At 41.1% G+C, this 18,848-nt stretch overlaps 1 protein-coding gene across 11 annotated transcripts in view; it reads left to right on the top strand.

The window, feature by feature from the left end:
- The window catches only part of sema5b (semaphorin 5B), a 583,141-nt gene that overhangs the window by 520,365 nt on the left and 43,928 nt on the right, over positions 1-18,848 (top strand). For 8 of the 11 annotated variants that reach the window (XM_062971492.1, XM_062971628.1, XM_062971457.1 and 5 more), the window contains one exon: positions 159-9,455. The exons of 1 other annotated variant lie outside the window; for it this stretch is intronic. In XM_062971492.1, coding sequence (XP_062827562.1) covers positions 159-314 — 156 coding nt within the window. In that variant the 3' untranslated portion in view covers positions 315-9,455. Of the gene's footprint in view, positions 1-158; positions 9,456-18,848 lie in introns of those variants that run through there. 2 more of the 11 variants (XM_062971648.1, XM_062971596.1) reach the window with 1 other exon arrangement.

Genomic DNA, 18,848 nt, shown 5'->3' with positions numbered 1-18,848 from the left:
TGTAGAAAGCAGCGAAGTGGTTATACAGGCAACCTTCAAATGGAGGGAAAGTACCAATAGCAAGTGTCACTAGCAAAAGGAACAGGTGAGAATTCTGATTATAAGGAAGAGGGGAAGAGAGTTTCTTCATTAATGTGTCTGTTTTTTTCCCCCCACAGACGCTTAACAAGAACAATTTAATACCAGATGACAGGACCAACTTCTATCCTTTGCAGCAGACAAATGTGTACACAACAACCTATTATCCCAGTACACTGAATAAATATGACTACAGGCCCGAGGCCTCACCTGGAAGGACCTTTGCTAACAGCTGATGATGGACAGATCCTCCAAAAACTGGATTACTTCCTATATGATTTTTATTTTTAAAATTGAGTTTATGGACCAAATACTGGCCCTATCTCTAGGTGTAAATATAATACAGTGGGCCTTTTATTTTCTTTTTTATCAGTGGTCTTACTTTCAAGTAGCACATCTCCTTAAGAGGACCTACTGCTTATGGATGAAGGACTATCTTGTCTAGGAGTTTGGAGAAGTCCTCCGTTAGAAGTGGCACTTACTGCTATGGATATTTACAGCTGGAGTTGCTCCCTTGTGTCTCTTGCAAAGATAGTTCAGGAATCGACCATGATGTGCTAAACTTGTGTGGAATGGTATGTGACTGCTCAGCACTTCTTCAGAAATTCAGTGAACATGGCAGAGAAATGCCAGTAATGCACTGAGACTTGTCTTGCGCATACCTACGAGTCAATTAAAGTGCGAATATCATCCTCAAAACAAGCCTTATGGACCACCACACTCAAGCTTTTGGTTTCTAAGCTTTGGGGTTGATCAATGTTGTCTGCATTTCCGATGATGTGGAGAAAAATATGCAACCTGCAATTTTGAATGGATGAAGTCCTGTGAGATTTACAAAATAAAGATGAGGAACTTCACACAGAGGAAGCATCGTGAAACATTTCCAGTCAAGATTTTGAGGCAATAGTATTAAGACGTTAAGTTTGGGTACATGAAGCATGGGCTCTGGATACATCAAGGGTGATTTAGCCCACTGGAGTTTATGCGAAGAGAGAGGAACAAGAGCCATGGAATATCCTGTTAGGAGGGACTATTTTCTTCTGACTTTGATTCCAGTAGCCTCTTATGAAACTGTTAGATTGAGGACCCTCTGTTGTTGTTAAAATCACCAAGCTTTATGCGAATTGCTGGTTTTATTTTTTATAATTTTTTTAATTCACACGAACAAGGAAAGTTCGGTGTCTCTAAAGAATGTCTCCATAGCATAGTCTAACTCAGAAAGCCTGCTGCAGATTCCCTTAGCGTCTTCCAGTCAGTCGTACTCTTTGAAAATGCAATGTGCATCCTTAATTGCCAGTGTCCTTCAGTATCTGAGTGAGAGAAAGAAACCTGCTAAGGTCAATGTAACTGGGGCCTGTCACATTCCCAACCAACCCAATCCTGCTGTGAAATGTTCTTCTGTGTCTGTGTGTGACTGTGTTAGACAAATGCAGAAGCCATGATGTCTTGGGCCAGTTGATTGTCTGACATTGATGTCTAGCAGGAAGCCCATCTGTGAGCCTTGCTTTCATGGACATTCCCATCCCATGTGTCTGCCGACATATGTGTGTTTGCTCACTGTTGGTTAGCGTTTTTTGGTGTGTCTATCTATTTTTTAATGACCTCCTGGTGCTAAGAGTTGGAGACTGCCACAGTGCAGTGCATGTGGCAAAAAACATGAGCCAGTCCCTTGCATGAGCAATGAAGCACATCTCACGCTTGGGTTTCTCCCGTGTATCTTGTTTTAGCAATGACCCTCTCTGTTCGCACTTATTGGTTTGACCATAATCCATGCCTTTTATTTCAGATTCTGTCTCAGATTGTCTAATATGCAGCATTGTCCTCATTGCTTATTCATACATGCATGAATACATCATGCACATACACACACGCACACCACCTTTGAAAACTTTTTTGCACAGTTATTTACAGGCATGAAATATAGATTTGGCAAGTGGTTCTGTCCATGCCTGAAGATGCCTCCTGCCTTCAATGGGGAAACAATCCAGTGCTGATGCCTAGTTCTCATTTAACCTAAAGCAACCAAAGGTCATAAGGCATGTTAGTGTATCACTGATGTCTAAACAAACTGTGAACTGTCTCGGTGATGGGATGTCCAATCCGATAAAGTCTCCCCCACCCCAATATTATTTCAGTATGCCAGTGACTGAGAACTTGTTCTCTTGTATGTTAAGCCAGCCCTGTAGGGCAGGAAGGGGTTCTTGTCCCCACATAAATCACGAATGCAGAAACTGTTTCTGCACATGGAGATGTGCTGCTTTTTCCCACTGAAATGACTGGGACAAACCAGACCGGTAGCTAAGCAACAGCTGAACTCTCACATCTGTAAGAAATTGTTGGATTGGGGCCACAGCAAAGCATTGTTTCAGAGTGGCCCAGTGTGATGCAAAATTAATTTTGCACCAGCATGAGTACCAGTGTCTTAAGCCCTTCATTTCACTCTTCTTTCCCTCCCTCCATTCTTTTATTTGCCTTGTATTTTGCTGTGAAATAAGCCAGATTTTTCAGCTCGATTAAGATTTTCATTTTTTGATTTGTAAGTTTTTCTCCTCCTGGTTATGCAAGGTAAGATTCTCTCTTTAGAGATCAGAAATCACAGCAGGTTTCTGTGCAGAGATATTTTTAGTTAGAATAGTTCGTTCTGCCTAGGCATTTGAATGAGAACTTTTCAGAAATGTGAATGGTAATTCTTATTGCAAACATGTTGATGCCATTGAGGAAGAGGAGGGAAAAGAGCATCGTACCAGTCAGTTAGTGTTTGCCTGAGAGTAGAGTTCTTTGGGGGACAATATTAATGCAAACAGAGAAATCTAGAGTCCTTAGCTTCCTTTGACAGGTTAATGAGACAGGACACCATGGAGTGCTTGTATCTCTGCTTCAGTGGGTCATTTCGATCGTGGCAAGAGGTTGTTGTCGAAGGCTTTCATGGCCAGAATCACTGGGTTGTTGTGCATTTTCCGGGCTGTACGGCCATGTTCCATAAGCATTCTCCTGACATTTTGCCTGCATCTATGGTTGTGAGGTATCTATAGATACCTTACAACCGTTGAGGATGGCTGCCATAGATGTGGGTGAAACATCTTCTAGAACAGCCTGGAGAATGCACAACAACCCATGGCAAAAGGCTTTTGCTGTCCATGGTAGGTCTTGTTGTTTGTCTAATCTAGGAAGATCTTTTGAAATCATTAATGCAACACTAGATGTGGGTTTGGTCTCACAATATAATTGCTTTTACAACAGGATTCATGTGCTCATTCTGTAACATGCACATTCTGGGATGGTGCTGTTGTTCTTGCCACACAACACGATAAGGCAGCAGCACCCTTGTGCCCAGTGGAGCAGTTTTCTGTATTGGACAGCAGTTGGTTTTTGAAATTTAGGATCAATTTATACATTACAGGGGATAGCTGTTCAGGGAAGCTTCCCAAAATTATGTGAGTTATTAAGATTGTGTCTGGATTCTTTATTATAAAGGGGAGATAGCCCATTTCTTTCAAAAGAGCTATTGGGATTTTAGGCCAAAGTGATTAGAGCCATCTCATTTTTAAAATATATATGTCTTAAAGCCTTCCTTATTTGTCTGGTGCACAGCAGCATCTACAGGGCTCAACTCAGTGTTTGTATAAAGCAGCATGATTAATTGATAGTGATATGTTGAGCCCAGGTAACAGGCTAAAGAGCACACTCAACTCAGACATGTTCAGAATAGGGACGGTGAATACTGGGAAATCTGATTTAATGAATTTTGGAGTCTGGTGAGGGGGAAAATAGAGCTTCATATTTGGATGGAGAAGCTTGTTATAAGCTGCCTTTCCCGCTCTGGGAAAAAGGCAAAAGTGTATCAATTAAATACATGAAATAAATTATTCCCCTTTGTTTTCATAATCATAACCAGAGAGTAGAAAAAGTTGCTTATTGGCAAAGGGTCAGCTGGCTGAGGGATTCTGGAAGTAGCAGTTCAAAAGATTATTTTTCCAAGGTCTGAATAACTTGGGTGATCTTTTGAACTGTTGTGTCTCTTTATGTGTTTTATTCATGATCATTGTTCTATTTTATTACCTTTTTTTACTAGAGATGTTGGAAATTTGTTTGAACCCACTTGTCACACATTCTGATCCAGCGATTCCTTACAGCAGTGGTTCTCAACCTGTGGGTCCCCAAATGTTTTGGCCTTCAGCTCCCAGAAATCCTAACAGCTTGTACACTAGCTGGGATTTCTGGGAGTTGTAGGCCAAAACACCTGGGGACCCACAGGTTGAGAACCACTGCCTTACAGGCTGATATGAAGCTCATCCTCCCAAAACAGCTACTCCTTTCACCTTAAAAGGCAGCTGTGGTATACCAGAGGAAAGTGAAGGCCTCCAGATGTTGGTGGATTGCCTCTCCTTTCAGTCAAGATCAGTTGTGAGAGATGCTGGGAGTTGAAGTCCCTCAAAACATGGAAGACTGTATCCCTGCTGTAGACCTATCCATTTACAGAGGCAGTGTGCCTAAGCTGCCTTATTGAGATGAATGGAGCAAGCTGTGTTTGCAATAGAGCTGTATGTGCATATCTTAGAAAGCAGATCAGCCTCCGCATTAGGGTAAGTAGGGGGCTGAGGAGCTGATACAGCTGAATAGACTTATCCTGCTTTTATGCTCCGAAGAAATGAGTGATAGCATCTCTCTTCCTGTGCCTTTCTTCAGTGTTGTTTTTCTGTTCTCCTCAGTGGGACTACAGAAGTGATAAAGCAGCAAAGCTTCGCCACAGAGCTTTGGCACAGCCATAAACTGCTTTGCTCCTTCCCTGTGTCACAAAAAGGGAGGCTGAGCCTCTGTACTGTAGCTTCTTCTTCGGCAGAGGAAACAAAACTCCGCAGGATCCGATCGAAGGAGCTTTATGGGGCTGTATATCAGAAATATACGCTGAATTTATTGCTGGGAAGCTCGTTTAAAAATACTGCACTTCAGTAATATGCATATTCCAAAAGGAGAGAGAGAGAGATGTCTCTTTGCAGAGTGAATGCTTGAAGGGAGAGATGATGGCATTGTAAAGAGGGACGTGTGACTGTTTGTATATGCATTGCAATGGCTCATCCGTACTCCAGCATAGGAGTTGTACATGCATACCTGCTGCCTTATTATTTTCTAGAGAAAGAAGTGACGTTAGTTGAAGATTGGTATAGGAAGAGGAAATGACATGAATTCTTTTGGAAATATATTTGAGAACTGTACCTTTCCTTGCATTACAAGACCTAATGTCGCAAAAGAAAATCATGCCAAGATGAAAGTAAGTTGCCATTAGTCATACCAAATGTGAGATTTTTCTTACACATGCAAACATATAAAATGTAAAGTTCATAAAGTCTGCCTACTTAAACACTGTGTATGTGTATATATGATATATATTTATAACACATACAGACAATATATGTGTACTGTTGAATGTCTAAAAATCCATTTAAAATAATGAAAGCAGCATTGGGACTTGAGGTTAGGTTTCAAAGGAGAACCCAAAAGAATAAGCAGCAGATTTTAACAAGAACTTGCTTTTTTCCTAGAGGAATGAATTTTTTCATGGTTTAATGAAAATTAAGAAGTTGACTTTTGTAGCTAGAATTGTTCCATCTTCCCCAACCCACAAAATAATCCATTCATGTTAAGAATGGCAAAGTAAACAATGTTTGTATTTGCTCATACTTTATGAATAAACTGCCCAAATTGACTTAGTACATTGGTTTGATTGTTTTTAATAATCAGTAGCCAAAATGAACAGTAAATGGCAATATTTTGTTTAGCTGCTGTTGCAGATAGCTACACAATTCATTATAAAACACAACCATCAGCATAAGTCAGCAAAACCCAGTCCATTTTTTGTTATCAGAACAACCTAAATGCAGTCATTCAATAGGAAGCCAGCCCACACCATCTGTTTTTAAAAGACCCGTCTATGCCAGACCAAATAGTCAGCCAGGCAACAGACATGATCCTTTTGGGGATTTATGTGTGCGTAAACTCTTTTCCTATACAGCATTGCTGTGAATCCTACTCAAATGCCCACTTACCACGAAGCAGCCACTGCAAACAATGAAGATCTGTCCCCCTGTCATTCAGGAAGCAGCTGACTGACAATCCCACAACCATCCTGCGAAGCAAGACCCCGGTTGCAATTCCCTCATGCAAAAGAAGTTGGGACTATTATTATTATTATTATTATTATTAAACTTTATTTGTACCCCGCTAGCATCTCCCGAAGGACTCGATGCGGCTTACAAAGGCCAAGGCCTCAACACACAATATAACAATACAAAACAAAAGGCAAATTAAAAACAATTAAAACAGTATAAACTTGGTGTTGGAGATTTCCTATTAATCTGGGAAGGCACATTGGAACAGCCAGGTCTTCAGGTTCTTTCTGAAGACTGCCAATGTAGGGGCAGCTAACTGCTTCTTAATTGACAAAGAAAAGGATCCACAATCATTTGGAGCAGCTGCTTTTTAAGTTGAGCTTGGAGACGTGGGGGAGCTTTTCACGGCCACTAAACAGTCCTGAAGTCACAAACAACATAAGGATCATGAATATAAAACAAGTCAAGTGTGTAACCAGGCTGCACACTTGTTACTGCCCAAGATTTCCGCTATTATCTAATTGAACTCTGAAGTCTCTTCATACTGTACATGCAGAAAGTGACACATGTCAAGTCCTAATCAGACGGAGAGATCTGGATTCTTGAACATGTGGAGAGCCTCCATATGTAGAAGGGGTTTCCTCTTCAGAGACATCATTTTCAGGTGAACAAAGGGAGAACAGAGTACTGGGGCAAATGACATTTTCAACCCTAATCCTGTTTGCCTATGCAGAAAAGGGCAGCCCATTTATTTCAGTGCAGTCAGCAGTTTTTATGGAGCTTCTGTCGTGACGGCGGATCTATTTGCTCCACCAAAATTAATGAAGTAGTTTACTCTTGTAAGAATTTAGAGCTCTGGCTCAGGAAGTAAATTCCATTAATTTTAATAGATTAATATGTTAAGAATTGTAACATTTTCCAGAGGGCAACTGTGTTTGTTGTTAAAGACTTAAAGAGTTTTACAATATTATAAAGGCTAACAAATTTATGACAGCATAAGCTTTTTGTAGGCCTCCTTAAACGGGCAAAATATGGTTCTCAATTTCACTATTGCATGCAGATGTATGCAGGGGGAAGACCATTTTAACAAAGCAAAAAATACAGTCCCTTAAGGCAACCTTAATCTGCCTTTCCCATGGAATCAGTAATCATAAAATAAGAATCATACACTGTAATACAAGTAACATGCAAACATGGGCTATCAGACCCATCGCAACATACACCACCAAGGATAACGAACACACTTGTATAGAAATAACCAGCTAATGTTGACACGTCACATACAGTTGTGACATATAGGTTCACTGCTGAAAGGCACTCGTTTTCTATTGCACAGGGAACCTGTGCTTCCTACAATAGCCAGATAACAGCTAACAAATTATGGCTGACATCCTGTTGGTGACATATGCTGGTATAACATATGAATGAAATTATGCCAGCATACATCCTTTAAAGCTTGTTGCAGGGAGAAGTATCCAATTCTTTGCAGAGCACCCCCCCCATGACACCTGTGAATACCTCCACCAGCCAAGGCCCAGTGCAATACCAGATATCATCCAGCTGCATGGAAAATGAAGGTTACCAATTTCCTGAGCTTCCAGCAAGTAAACTAGAGTTCTACAAGGATCTCTTGTAGTTAGAATCCGGGGAGCAGGGTGAGCTCCTGCTGTTAGCCCCAGCTTCTGCCAAATTAGCAGTTTGAAAACATGCAAATGTGAGTAGATCAATAGGTACCGCTTCAGCGGGAAGGTAACAGTGCTCCATGCAGTCATGCCGGCAACATGACCTTGGAGGCATCTACGGACAACACTGTTTTTTTAGCTTAGAAATAGAGATGAACATCAACCCCCAGAGTCGGACATGACTAGACTTAATGTCAGGGGAGAACCTTTACCTACCTTAAAGTATTCCTACAGGATCCTGGCCTATAGCAATAAAGTAGGAGTCCAGGATTTAATTCAAAAGTTTTAGGAAGACTTAACTGGACTATAAACACCCAGCCCTGAAACACATGAAACAAGAGCTTTCAGGGTATCAGAAAAGATACATATGCAAAGACTGTTGGCACCACTAAGCTACAACCATCCATCAACCCATCTTGCCTATTTTAAGGCAAGGACTTCCAGGGCAGATGATGTTAGGAAACAGATAAAACAACCTTTTACATCCAAAAGAAGGTCATGGTTTTTTGCCCCTTAATTTTATTCCCTTACTTGTAAGGACTTCAAAACAGTGCTCAGAGCATGGTAATTTGAACGGCAAGTATCTCAAGACAGGAGCAAGTCCTGTTGGTACTTCATACTGTTTACATAATGCTGTTACACTGGCATAATGTTACTCTGTTAGAGGGCAGCAAGGAAAGCCATCCATGTTTCCAGGGAAAGCTGCCCCACCGGCTCCTGCATAGTATAGGGCAGTGATTCTCAATCTGTGGGTCCCCAGGTGTTTTGACCTACAACTCCTAGAAATCCCAGCCAGTTTACCAGCTGTTAGGATTTCTGGAAATTGAAGGCCAAGACATCTGGGGACTCACAGGTTGAGAAGCACTGGTTTAGGGGCTGGCTGGGTATTTTGCTGCTGTTCCCCTGACCCATCACAGTCATAATACTTTTGCCATGCTGCCTCTTACACTGGCATCGTAAATACTAACTAAAAGGACTCTAGTCATCATGCCTGAGTTTATTGGCGGACAGTTGGTCAAGGCTGCTGTGGGATGAGTTGCCAAGGATGATGTTTCCCCAAGTTAAAGAGAGGTCAGGAGGAATATGCCACAAATAACAGGTTTTTGAAAAGGGCTCTGCATATAGAAAAGTCAAAACAATATTGAAGCCAGTCAGCTGTGCAGCTGTTCTCACTCTGGGTGGACGTGTGGGCCTGTTTGAAATGGAATCCAATCTGTTTTCAGAAGAGGCGGCAGGAGGCAAACCAAATGGAAGATGAAGGCAGGAGATACTACGGCTCAGTTTGATAACTGTGGCTGAGAGAAGAGACTAATCTGTTGAGTTAATAAAGAGAAATTGATTCTCACTAGAACGCAAGAGTACATGCCTTAGGAGACAAAATGGGGACAATACTGCCAGCCTCTGTTATGAAGGCATTTCCTCCTTCCTATGCAAGTGAATGCAATGGTACTGTTAGAATAAAGGTGGTGTAGATTGTAATCGCTTCCTTTAGACACTGTGAATTTGGGAGCTGGGCTGGGAGTCTCTGTATTTTTATATATTGTACTATGTAAAGAATAATTCAGAAATAAAAAGGTTATCAACCTGCTCACCTTTTTGTGCTGTCTATCTGCGGAGATAGTATTTATTTCTGGCTTAGAATGTATTAAACCCTCAACAACTGCTCTGTCCCATTTCATCCTGCCTCCACCCTAAGATCAGATTTTAAAAAAACCACTTCTTTGGGCCCTCGCCAGGCCTTTTCAGTAGCAACACATGACACAGACTACAAGAAGTCTCATCCAAGACACATGAGTTGGGCCCATTTTCAGTCTTTTATTGTCTGCCCCCAGCTGAAGCCAAATTTTCTTTAGGTGAGCTTTTCGTTTGCTGTGGGGAAACGTGGCTCTTGTAATTATCAGTTCTTCTGCTTCTTTAAAGTGTTCAAATGACTCGATTCTTTGCTGGCTTTTCAATGACATTTTGCATTTCAGCAGTTTTGAGCCATACACGGGACCTACAACATGAGGCACCTTTGCCCCAGAAAGGAGTTTTAGGGTGGCAGATCAGAACGGATTTGTTAAAGAGCTGGGTTCCCAGAATACACATAGATGGAAAATGTCTATGACAGTGGTTCTCAACTTGTGGGTCCCCAGGTGTTTTGGCCTACAACTCCCAGAAATCCCAGCCAGTTTACCAGCTGTTAGAATTTCTGGGAGTTGAAGGCCAAAGCATCTGGGGACCCACAAGTTAAGAACCACTGCATTAGAGTGTGTGTCAGTGTTGCCTTGCTGTGCCCCTACTGATTCAATGGGTCTCCTGTAGTTGGGGTTAACCACTGGTCTATGAAAAAATGTGTCTCAGCCGAAGGAAGTGTTTGCAGCTCCAACATCTCCCGAAGAGGCTCACAGCAGCTACTAGGACCCCTTCTACACTGTCCTTATATCCCAGGATCTGATCCCAGGTTATCTGCTTTGGACTGGCTTATATGAGTCTCAACTGCCATATAATTTGGGATAAGCAGATAATCTGGGACCGGATCCTGGAACATAAGGGCAGTGTAGAAGCGACCTAGGACATACTCTTCTTTTTCTCAGAAGAAGTGGACAGTCAGAATGGGGTGCAAGTGGCAACATATCAGCATATAACTTTACAGTCAGGAAATCTTTGGATGACCAAATTTCCACACATTAGGAGACTGGTACTATTTTTTCATTATTATTTGAGGACAACGGCATTGAAATATAGGTGTATCTCAGTTAATGAAGTAGATGTGTTCCTGGGCATGACTTCTTTCACAGAAAATTTAGTACTCAGGACAGATGTGTTTCTGCAAACTTCTTATCCAAAACTAACAATAGGCATGTGTGAAATGAAAAAATCAAGCCAGGTAAGCCTTGCTGGGAATGCTGTGGATGTAGCATATCTCGATTTCAGTAAGGCCTTTGACAAGGCCCCCCATGATCTAGCAAACTAGTAAAATGTGGGTTAGACAATATTACTGTTAGGTGGATTAGGAATTGGTTAAGGAATTCCTTCAAGAGCTGGACATGTTTAGCCTGCAGAAGAGAAGGTTGAGAGGAGACATGATGTTTCAATATGTGAAAGGATGTCACATAAAGGAAGAAGGAGCAGGTTTGTTTCCTGCTGCCCTGGAGTCTAGGACTTGGAGCAACGGGTTCAAATTACAGGAAAGGAGATTCCACCTGAACATTATTTGACAATGGAATATACTGCCTTGGAGTGGAGTCTCCTCCTCTGGGGTTTTTCAAACAGAATAGATGGCTCTCTCTCAAGAGTGCTTTGTGTTTTCCTGCATGGCAGAGGGTGGAATGAAAAGCTCTTATGATTTCTTTCAATTCTATGATTCAATTTCTTTCCACATAGAAGGAATAATTCAGTGATTCATTTTTAACAGAACTCCATTCTAGGGGGTCTGAATTACCCTGATTGGATTATACTCAAATAAAGCTTGAAGTGGTCTGAAAAAAGGGTAAGGAAGACTTTGTTCCACAGCACTGAAGGAAACAGTAGCTATAATACTCATTCCTCAAATGAAAAAGGAAAGAGCAGTTTGAAAATAAAACTGCAAGGGGTAGAACAATCATGGAATACATTGTTCCGCCTGAGATAATCCACCTGAACGTTAGGAAGAACTTCCTGACTGTAAGAGCTGTTCAGCAGAGGAACTCTCTGCCTCGGAGGGTGGTAGAAGCTCCTTCCTTGGAGGCTTTTAAACAGAGGCTGACTGGCCATCTGTTGGGGGTGCTTTGATTGTGTTTTTCTTGCATGGCAGGGGGTTGGACTAGATGGCCCATTCGGTCTCTTCCACCTCTATGATTCTAAAGAGAAACATCTGGAACTTTCTGGAGAACTTGTGAAGGCTTCTTCCAAAATGCATCCAGGGATGCAGCCTGACACTAGCAGTCTCCAGCCTTCCTTCATTACCACCACAAAGCTGATTCTGCTCAAAATCTTAAAGATAGAAGATAAGAGGAGGAGTGGGGGCAAGCATAGAAAGCTTTTGTAAAAAGCCTTTGTGAGAAACTATTAATGGAGGTATGTCTGTCAGTACAAACGGGATGAAGACAATGATTGACAACGATTTGCTGACCAAATATAAAATATTTCCATCAAACTGCTCACCATATAACTTAGTCTTTACTTCATCTGCAACAAAAATGAAAGCTTTTATCTAGCACAAATGTATCAATCATTTTCAAACCCTTTTCATATTCATATTTTCCTGTGTTCAAACATTCCTCTTGAGATTACATCATCTCCTGCCAAAATAATATTTCCCACTCTATATCTTCTTGTGTTCATTCTAGTGCTTTATTCTCTTAATTTTTTTAAAAAAATAGTATAGAAAAAACTCGGAATCCATTCTGAAATGTCTGCAGAGAAGCAATTCAAATTGCTTTAAATGGGCAGAGACTCAAAATCTATACTCCTTTCCTTGGTCATGGGCTCACAGGCAGAGTCCAGTCTTAACTGGCAAGAGCCAACTAGGCTTCAGTAGGCTACTTGTAGATATGATAAACCCAAACCCATCCTATTCTCCCTTCACCCTTGGCCTTTTCCCTGGTCTGGGAGGGGTTTTGATCTGGCATCACTCCCTTGTACCACCTTGTTGGTTTCTTTGCCTGAAGATTGCTCTCCTGGCAGATTTCTGAGAACATCTGGCATGAAAGGGTTTCTGCCAGGAGAATATGATTGAGTCTAATCTTACCTCTAGGAGTAAACCTTTGTGCCGGCAGGACTGATGACTTGAAGGTTGGGTTGCTGACCTGATGGTTGTTGGTTCAAATCCAACCCAAGGAGAGCGTGGATGAGCTCTCTCTATCAGCTCCAGCTCCATGCGGGGACATGAAAGAAGCCTCCCACAAGGATGGTAAACACATAAAAAAATCCATGCATCCCCTGGGCAATGTCCTTGCAGACGGCCAATTCTCTCACACCAGAAGTGACTTGCAGTTTCTCAAGTTACTCCTGACATTAAAAAAAAAATCTTACCTCTCTAGAGTTTACACATCTTTAAGTTAGGATTGTCACATCAGCTATGAAAATCTATACAATAATTTCAGATAAATGAATGTGTCTTAATACAAAACCAATTGAACATTTTCATCAGTTTCACCAACACTTCTAAAATAAATCATATAGATTTGATCCATGTGAACAGGAGCAGACAATTCATTTCTTATATAATCAGTATTAAAAGAATTACAGATCCGCAAACAAACTTACCGAATGAATACCTTCACTTTATAGTATTTATGCTACTTGCTTTTCTCCAAGAATAATGCATTTGCATCCAATTTCAGTTATGAACAGTCACATTTGGTGTTCACTCTTACTCATTTCTGAAAAAGTATTAGTTCATTATTTGGGCAATCTATGTAATTAGCACACACATATTCAATCAACAGGTTAATTAATAATGGAAGAGTATCAACACTTACTCCCACAATGTCTCTTTAACATTTCTTCTGCTGAGTAGTACAATAGACTACCTTCATCGTTTAGCCTGAACCATTCAGGGGAAACCAATTCCAAAGAATGAATTCTATTTGCTTTTCCCCATTAAGCCTTTGCCAAACACAGCAGTGAGATTGAGAGAGGAGAGGTTCTGCAGAGCCTATGAATCGCTAGACTCAGATGTCCATGAATCTCTGCCCACAGATGAGGCAGTGGACTGGGCCATTAACTTTCAATTATGCATCCTGAATTGAAATGCACTTACCCAATGCAGTGGTTTTCTTCCTTTTTTTTTTTTAAGTGTAGAAGATCCAACTTGCACATCCAGTTCCCCTGTCTTTAAGTACAGCTCCACTACTTCAGACTGAAGTGGCAAACATGCTTAGCACACTATTCTCTTGTAGGCATAGAGTTATATTCTCCTATGAATTTAATGAAGCCAATGTTGCAGGTCCGCTGAGATGTATTCACATGGTTACAGCACTCATTTACTGTGATATCTGATAAGTCATATACTACCTCTCCGCCGCCTTGAGCCGACAATAGCAACTTTAGAAATAAAGAGAAACTGAACTCACATATAGCCTTCCTTGCATCTACAGTAGAATCTCGTTTATCCGACATAAAACGCCAGATAAATGAAAATGGCAGATAATCCAGAAAAATTAAGAAAAGCCTATTAAACATCAATTACGTTATGATTTTACAAATTAAGCACTTAACAACAAACCATCAGAAAAACAGTTCAATACACGGTAACATTATGCAGTAATTATTTACAAATTTAGCACCAAAACATTGCAATGTATTGAAAATATATTGAAAGGCGAGACATGACCAAAGGCGAGTCATAGGCGTGTGCCTGATGGACCTGTTGTAATCAATGTTTGTGTTGCGGTGCCTCACTGTTAGAAGTAACAAGAACAAGTACAGTCCCGCTCCCAAACAAGCGGCAGACTTTTCTCGTCACCGATTTATGCATTTTTTTTTGTTTAGAGGCATTGGATAAGACAGAATGTCAAATAAGCGAGGGTCAGTTAAACGAGACTGTACTGTATATAAACATTGCTTTTTTGTTTTTGCCGTTTTCTGCAAAAAGAGGGAGAGAGGGAGGCTAAAGTAAATATTCTTACATATTGAAACTGCATGTGGATTTATTTCAAACTAGCCTGGGGACCCGGCGGTGCCCAGGTCATTTGAGAAAGACATTGTTTGTCTGTGTTCCAAGTGTAGTCTAGATTCAATGTCAGCTGGGTTCAGTGGGTGTGGGTGAACTACAACTATGTAAGTCCCATCGTCCACAGTCCATCCCCCCTCCAAACAGCATCAGGATGTAGAGTGGGTCAGGGGGGCTCTATATGCTAAGTTTTGTCTTGATCAGTCATTGGTAGGAGTCGCAGTTCTCTCAGAAAGTGAGTGAAGATACTGGAAGTCCCATCATCCATGGTCCAAAGTCTTCCAAACTGCACCAGGATGTAGAGTGGGTCATGGGGGCTCTGTGTGCCAAGTGTAGTTCTGCTTTGTCATTGGTAGGAATCACAGTGCTCTCTGGGAGTGAGTATTGGAAGTCCCATCGTCCATGGTCCATCCTTCTCCAACCTGCACCAGGATGTGGAGTAGGTCATGGGGGATATCTGTGCCAAGTTTGGCCCTGATCCATCATTGGTTACAGTAAGAGTGGTCTGTTGAAGTGGAAGCGTTTGAAAGTACTGCAAATCCCGTCATCCGTGGTCCATCCTCCCCTAAAAGGTACCAGGACATAAATTGGGTCATGGGGGTTATGTGTGCCAAGTTTGGTTCAGTTCTGTCATTCCTGGCAGTTGCAGTGGTCTCAGGGAGTGAGTGATGGTACTGCAAATCCCATCATCCGTGGTCTATCTTCCCCCAAACTGCACCAGGATGTAAAGTGGGTCATGGGGGTTCTGTGTGCCAAGTTTGGCCCAGTTCTGTCACTAGTGGGCATCTCAGTGGTCTGTGGGAGCTGAAGAGATTGAAAGTACTGCAAACCCCATCATCCGTGGTCCATCCTCCCCCAAAGGGCACAAGGCTGTAAAGTGCATCGTGAGGGTTATGTGTGCCAAGTATGGGCCAGGCCCGTCGTTCCTGGTGGTCACAGTGGCTTTTGAAAGTGGGAGCCAATCAGAAAGCTGGCACATCCATCCATACAAAGATTCATATAGATTTACTCATTTGGAGCTGTTACTTTCACTCAGTGGAATGAACACTACTTGGCAAATTAATGATTTTTTGTCAACCAAGTAGCCACAGTATTTATTGGTGGCATCATTTTTTAAAAAAGCTTATGTGCTCAGCATGTTTTGCATTGAACCATGAGAACTGATTTACACCTTATACATGCCACTGGGCGGAGATCACATTGAATTCTGTGAGACTTCTGAGCAGATGGACATAGCTTACCTGAAATGTAAATGAATTAATGGATGCTGCTGCACTAAAATCTATACACATAATAAAAGTGAAAAATGTGTGTGTGTGTATGTGGCGGAGGTGTCCACTTACACAGACAGCCTCCCGCCTCCACAAACAGCTATAGTTCTCACTGAGCAGAAGACTTCCCTTCACTGGCATGCAAGTTATAGTGCATGTAGGCCAAACCCTGCCCACAAACATTATTTCCCCCTCCCCCCACCCAAGTGAAGGCTTTCATATGGGGTCAATTTCATCCTAGATGTTCTGTTTCTCCTCCGGAATGGACATCCCAGGGTTCCTTAATTTGCATGACACCACCCACTGCCTCTCTCTTAACCCTTTACTACCCTTTCCTATGGCTCATAGTTAACAGAGGAATTGATCAGCAATTGAAAAAGAAGTTTGGAGAAAAGCCACTATGATTTACAAGAACTGTACTTCAACTACATCCAGAGAGCACTGTCAACCCAACCAATGATGGATCTGGACCAAACTCGTAGTAGAATAAAACCTGAATGCAGAGTATCATTGATTTGAAACAGAACGCTTTGTTCCACAATATCTATGAAAGACTTTAGGGTCCATTGAGTACATTCTTGAATTGTTTGAACTAAATAACAAAAACCCTACCACCAGACGAAAACTATAGGTAGTAGAAACCGGTTGTGGAGCAGGGGTCTAATAATAATAATAATAATAATAATAATAATAATAATAATAATAATAATAATAACAACTTTATTTTTATACCCCGCCCCATCTCCCCGAAGGGACTCGGGGCAGCTCACATGGGGCCATGCCCGATACAACAATAAAAAAATCAATCACAAAGCCATAACACAATTAACCCAATAAAAACATCAACATCAATAAAAACAATCATTAAAATGTGCAAGAATCAAGCAATATTAAAATCAGGGGACTAAATTCATAGATCCCGGGCAAAGTGCAGAAAATACCAAAATGGAGACAGGTAATTTCACAGTTAAAATGGACAATAAAGTGCAGTGTAAATAATAGTAAAACATCAGGAATGGGGCGATTATAGAATGAACAGACAGGTCAATCCAACAACAATTAAATGTCAAAGGCCTTTTGGAAGAGCCAGGTTTTTAAGCTCTACTCATCTTTTATGAAGAAACAAGAAAATAAACAAGAAAGTTTACTCCATTATGAATGTAACTAGTACCATTCATCATACTGTGAATGCAACAGTTTGATTGTCATTTGTAACAATTTATCTGAAATTTATATTCATTTATTGTACATAATACAATCTTTCATGATCTTTAATACATTTGTTATTGTTCCATTAGTGGACACGTGTTAGTTCTGGACCAAACTTGCCATGCAGTGCCTACATTGATACTGTGACCCCCACCGATAATGGACTGGGACCAACTTGGCACAGAGAAGCCCCATGACCAACTGAACATACTGAAGGGGTTTAAGGGAATGAACCTTGATTTTGGGGCTTGTAGTTCACCTGCATCCAGAAAGCACTGAACCCAGCTGATGTCAGATCTGGACCAAACTTAGCACACAGACCCAACATGGCCAACTGTGCATGGTTTTGGGGGTGACTGTGCAGGTCTGGTTTGGGGGTGACTGACCTCGGATCTGGGAGTTGTAGTTCACTCTTATCCAGACAGCACTGAACCCAGCCAACGACTGATGTGGACCTAAGTCATATTACCTAACATCCCAGAACAAATAATGCCTTCTTCTAATAACCCGGGCACTACCAGGTCCTCAAGCTAGTAGAAAATAAAGAGCAGATTAGCTGAATTGCTCAATTTTATAACTTTTGTTTTACAGAGGAAATCAAAGAGCCTCAATTTCCAAGGACGATGGCTTTAGAATACACTCACAGACAAAAAGGTTATTTACGTGCTCCAAAGACCAAAACCGTATGATCAACATTTACAGGCTGAGAAACTAGTCCCTTTGGTCCTGAAATGACATCTTTTTATCATTGTTTCACACCACTATAAAACGGGTCCACTTTGACGGAGGGTTGATCACAGATCACACTGGGAAAATATTATAGCTCTCATCCCATTTATTAATCAAACTAAAGACCATGGAAAGTGACAAGAGTCAGGGACACTTTAGTTTATGTTCCGATGCAACTGGAAATTTATATCATGGTCTTGTGCCGAAAATTACACCACAATATCATAAAAAATAGATTGGATTTCTAATAACCCAAAACCAGCTACACCTGCATGCATAATGCCTCATTTCTAGTCAATCATAAGCTATAATTTTGAGAGTTTTCATATCCGCAAATGTGCCACTGGGAATTTATTTTTTAAATGAAGCCCATTAGAAAGTAATTGCGAGGCAACAGATCAGTAAAAACAAACTTGGTGTGAACCAGATATGACACTTCCCCCTTAGATCCTGTAATTATTTTGTTTGCAAAAAGATTCTAAAATGGTTTGGGTAGAACTGAGGAATACCTGGACATTATTAACACACCCGACAAAACCTGTTGCTAACTCATCTACAGAGCAGTCCTAATCAGCATTTTAATTCATTTATATTACGACTTCTTGAAGAAATAATGTTTTTGCACTCCTTTCTTCTGTTGCCTTCAACAGAACAATATGGAAGATTTTGCTTATGAGATTTTTATTCAAGACTAGCTTGGGGACCCGGCAGTGCCCAGGTTATTAGAAGAAGGCATCGTTTGTTTTGAGATGTTAGGTCAGGGGTCCCCAGACTTTTTAAACAGGGGACCAGTTCACTGTCTCTCAGACTGTTGGAGGGCTGGACTATAGTTAAAAAACAAAAACAAAAACAAAAAAACAATGAACAAATTCCTATGTACATTACACATATCTTATTTTGAAGTAAAAACAAAACAAAATGGGAACAAATACAGCCTCACTGTTAATAATGATGATGATGATGGGTTGGAAGAGACCCCTTGGGCCATCTAATCCAGCCCCCTTCAGCTTTTGTGCACCAAAACATAATCATGACAGATAGCCACCCAACAACAACAACAACAATAATTAAAATAATTAAAATACCGTAATAAGCAGCATTAGAAGAGACTGCTTGGGCCATTTTGTCCAACCCT

Source organism: Anolis carolinensis, chromosome 1, assembly GCF_035594765.1.
Source record: "Anolis carolinensis isolate JA03-04 chromosome 1, rAnoCar3.1.pri, whole genome shotgun sequence".
Classification (NCBI taxonomy): Eukaryota; Metazoa; Chordata; class Lepidosauria; order Squamata; family Dactyloidae; genus Anolis; species Anolis carolinensis.
Note: the sequence above shows the minus strand (reverse complement) of the source record. Positions and strands in the feature narration are given on the sequence as shown.